The sequence below is a fragment of the Notothenia coriiceps genome, unplaced genomic scaffold (assembly GCF_000735185.1).
Source record: "Notothenia coriiceps isolate Sejong01 unplaced genomic scaffold, NC01 NC01_scaffold00037040, whole genome shotgun sequence".
Classification (NCBI taxonomy): Eukaryota; Metazoa; Chordata; class Actinopteri; order Perciformes; family Nototheniidae; genus Notothenia; species Notothenia coriiceps.
The window spans coordinates 1-3,337 of NW_011369741.1; the positions used below are offsets into that span (position 1 = coordinate 1).

The 3,337-nt window shown below is 38.8% G+C and overlaps 1 protein-coding gene across 1 annotated transcript; it reads left to right on the forward strand.

Annotated features, from left to right (window-relative positions):
- Window positions 1–910: 910 nt before the first annotated feature.
- Window positions 911–2,759, forward strand: LOC104964288 (high affinity choline transporter 1-like; the record flags this gene model as incomplete). The annotated part of the gene is made up of 3 exons (XM_010793030.1): window positions 911–1,103; window positions 1,969–2,112; window positions 2,606–2,759. Coding segments are annotated over exons 1-3 (439 nt in total), but the record flags the coding sequence as incomplete, so codon positions are not given.
- Window positions 2,760–3,337: the final 578 nt, after the last annotated feature.

The window sequence follows — 3,337 nt, forward strand, 5'->3', positions numbered from 1 at the left end:
TAAAGAGGCTTTGAAATGTACTTCAGTAAAAAGTACCCATAACTAGCAGCTGTTTTAAAGAGTACCTGACCTCCCTTTATATTAATAGAACAATAATATCATTGTTAGCTAATGAATGTTTCCATGCTGAACAACGGCAACATGACAACGTTTTCATTGGTCCCTCTTCTTTAGAGAAGACCAGGAAATGATGGATACACGGATCGTGTTCAAATCAATAGGCACGCAATGACTCTAAATAATAATGATCACGCCACCAAACACACATTCAGACTAAAGGAACCAGCCTGTTTGGAAAATGTAAGAAGTAGAAAGTACAGGTATTTGAGTTCAACATGTAAGAAGTAGAAAGTACAGGTATTTGTGTTCAACATGTAAGAAGTAGAAAGTACAGGTATTTGTGTTCAACATGTGAGAAGTAGAAAGTACAGGTATTTGAGTTCAACATGAGAGAAGTAGAAAGTACAGGTATTTGAGTTCAACATGTAAGAAGTAGAAAGTACAGGTATTTGTGTTCAAAATGTAAGAAGTAGAAAGTACAGGTATTTGTGTTCAACATGTAAGAAGTAGAAAGTACAGGTATTTGTGTTCAACATGTAAGAAGTAGAAAGTACAGGTATTTGTGTTCAACATGTAAGAAGTAGAAAGTACAGGTATTTGTGTTCAACATGTAAGAAGTAGAAAGTAAAGGTATTTGAGTTCAACATGTAAGAAGTAGAAACTACAGGTATTTGTTTTCAACATGTAAGAAGTAGAAAGTACAGGTATTTGTGTTCAACATGTAACAAGTCAAAGTAAAAAGTCGTCAGAAAAATAAGTAGTGGAGTAAAGTACTGATACCAGAAAAATGTACTTAAGTACAGTAACAAAGTATTTGTACTCCAATACTTCCCACCTCTGGATATCAGTGTATACAGTGTGTGTGAGCTACTAAAGTGTGTGTGTATCTTCCAGGTGTCACCATGAGTGTGATCCTGGATTTGTCGTACGCTGTGTGCATCTGGATCTCTGCAGCCGTGGCCATCACCTACACCCTGATGGGGGGATTATACTCTGTGGCGTACACCGACGTTATTCAACTCACTCTCATTTTTGTCACCTCGGTAAATTGGTCACTGAGTTAGTCTGGATCCACACAAAAGTCCTGTTATCTCTGTAGTTTTATTTGTATTTCCCAATCATCAAAACAAAAGACATCCCCATCTGTCTCCTCTAAGTACAATACTAAACTCGGGTGCTTTACAAACAATAGTCAGGTCTCTGAATGGATGTACAAAGAGAACTATTGGAGGAGGGACCCCTTTAAATCCTTTAGGAGTTGCTCGGTGGTGCATGAAGCAACAATGGCCATCCTGTCGAGAACAAAAGTACCCGTATGTGGCCCCATAGAGGGGATTCACTTGCTTTAGCCCCGCCTCCATCCCCCGCTCTCCTCTCAGTCAAATATATGGAGAGAGAAAATGACTCTGGATTCGGCTTTTAGCGCATTTTACAACTTTGAGACCTTAATGATTCAAATAGGGGCTTGAAAAGTGTTCCAGGAGTTGATTTAGCTCAAAATATCCACTGATTTACAGACGTGTCTTTCCCGATGTAAGTCAATGGGGCAAATTGTAGTCTGATGACAGTCAGAATACGAAAGAGGATAAGGGCCACATGTGAATTTTTTTAGATATGACCGGAAGCGATTTTTTTTATTAGTTCTGAGAAAAAGTCTAAACTACTCAAATAAAATGTAGCCAAAAGTTACTGAAATTGAGTTCTGAGGAAAAAGTGAGAATAAAAAAAAATTCTGAATCTCATTTTCACTGTCCGGTTGACTGAATGTAAACCATCTCTTCTTCTTCTTCTGTGGTGTTCCTCTCCTCAGTGGCTGTGCGTCCCCTTCCTCCTGTATATTGTATTTTATTGTCCAGTTGATTGAATGTAAACCAGCTCTTCTTCTGTGGTGTTCCTCTCTCTCCTCAGTGGCTGTGCGTCCCCTTCATCCTCACCAGTCCCTCCTCTGTTCCCATCACCTCCACCTCCTTCAACCACACCTTCCAGGCCCCATGGGTCGGCACGCTGACCGCAGACAAAGCCTGGAGGTGGATCGATATCTTTCTACTTTTGGTAAGGTAATGGATTTAATGCATGGAGACAAAAGGGAGCTCGACAAGTGAGACGTGCAACAGTGAAATATAGATGAGCTTAAAGGTAAGAGTAGCATGACCTAGTGGTGAAATGTAACTAAGAGAATGCTTTCAAGAACTACATCTATGTAAAATGCACTTAAGTATTCCCATCTGATGCTAGTTAATAATACTTATACTTTAATATTGTCTTCCACTATAGAGTTACGTTTTAACACTAGTTGAACGTAACATTTTGACATTTGAATGTGTTTTTATATGTTTCTAGTTATTGTGCTATCATGTTTTTAATTTTTGTTTTACTCCTATTGTGTTATTTTATATGTGTTCCCTGTACAGCACTTTGGTCAACTGAGGTCGTTTTAAATGTGCTATATACATAAATAAAGATTGAGATTGAGTTAAGGGTCAGAGTTACGGTTATTGTTGTAATCATGAATCCTTCCGTATGCTTATTTCTCTGTCGTATGAAGAGCATCGGAGACCTCGGTTTCCAGGACTTCCACCAGAGGACGTTATCGGCCTCTTCCTCCACCACGGCTAAGCTACGATGCTACGCTGCGGCTTTTCTCATTCCCACGTTTGGAATTCCTCCAGTGATCATCGGGGCAGTGGCTGCATCTACAGGTAATTCAGTTGTGTTGAATAACTTTCAACTTAAAATCAGACATGGCATAAGTACACACAACCTGTACTCAAGAAGTACAGATACTCAAGTTTAAAAATACTCTGGTGAAAGTAGAAGTACTGACTAAACTTCTTTACTCAAGTCAAAGTAAAGAGGCTTTGAAATGTACTTCAGTAAAAAGTACCCATAACTAGCAGCTGTTTTAAAGAGTACCTGACCTCCCTTTATATTAATAGAACAATAATGTCATTGTTAGCTAATGAATGTTTCCATGGTGACCAACAGCAACATGACAACGTTTTCATTGGTCCCTCTTCTTTAGAGAAGACCAGGAAATGATGGATACACGGATCGTGTTCAAATCAATAGGCACGCAATGACTCTAAATAATAATGATCACGCCACCAAACACACATTCAGACTAAAGGAACCAGCCTGTTTGGAAAATGAGAGAAGTAGAAAGTACAGGTATTTGTGTTCAACATGTAAGAAGTAGAAAGTACAGGTATTTGAGTTCAACATGTAAGAAGTAGAAAGTACAGGTATTTGGGTTCAACATGTAAGAAGTAGAAAGTAA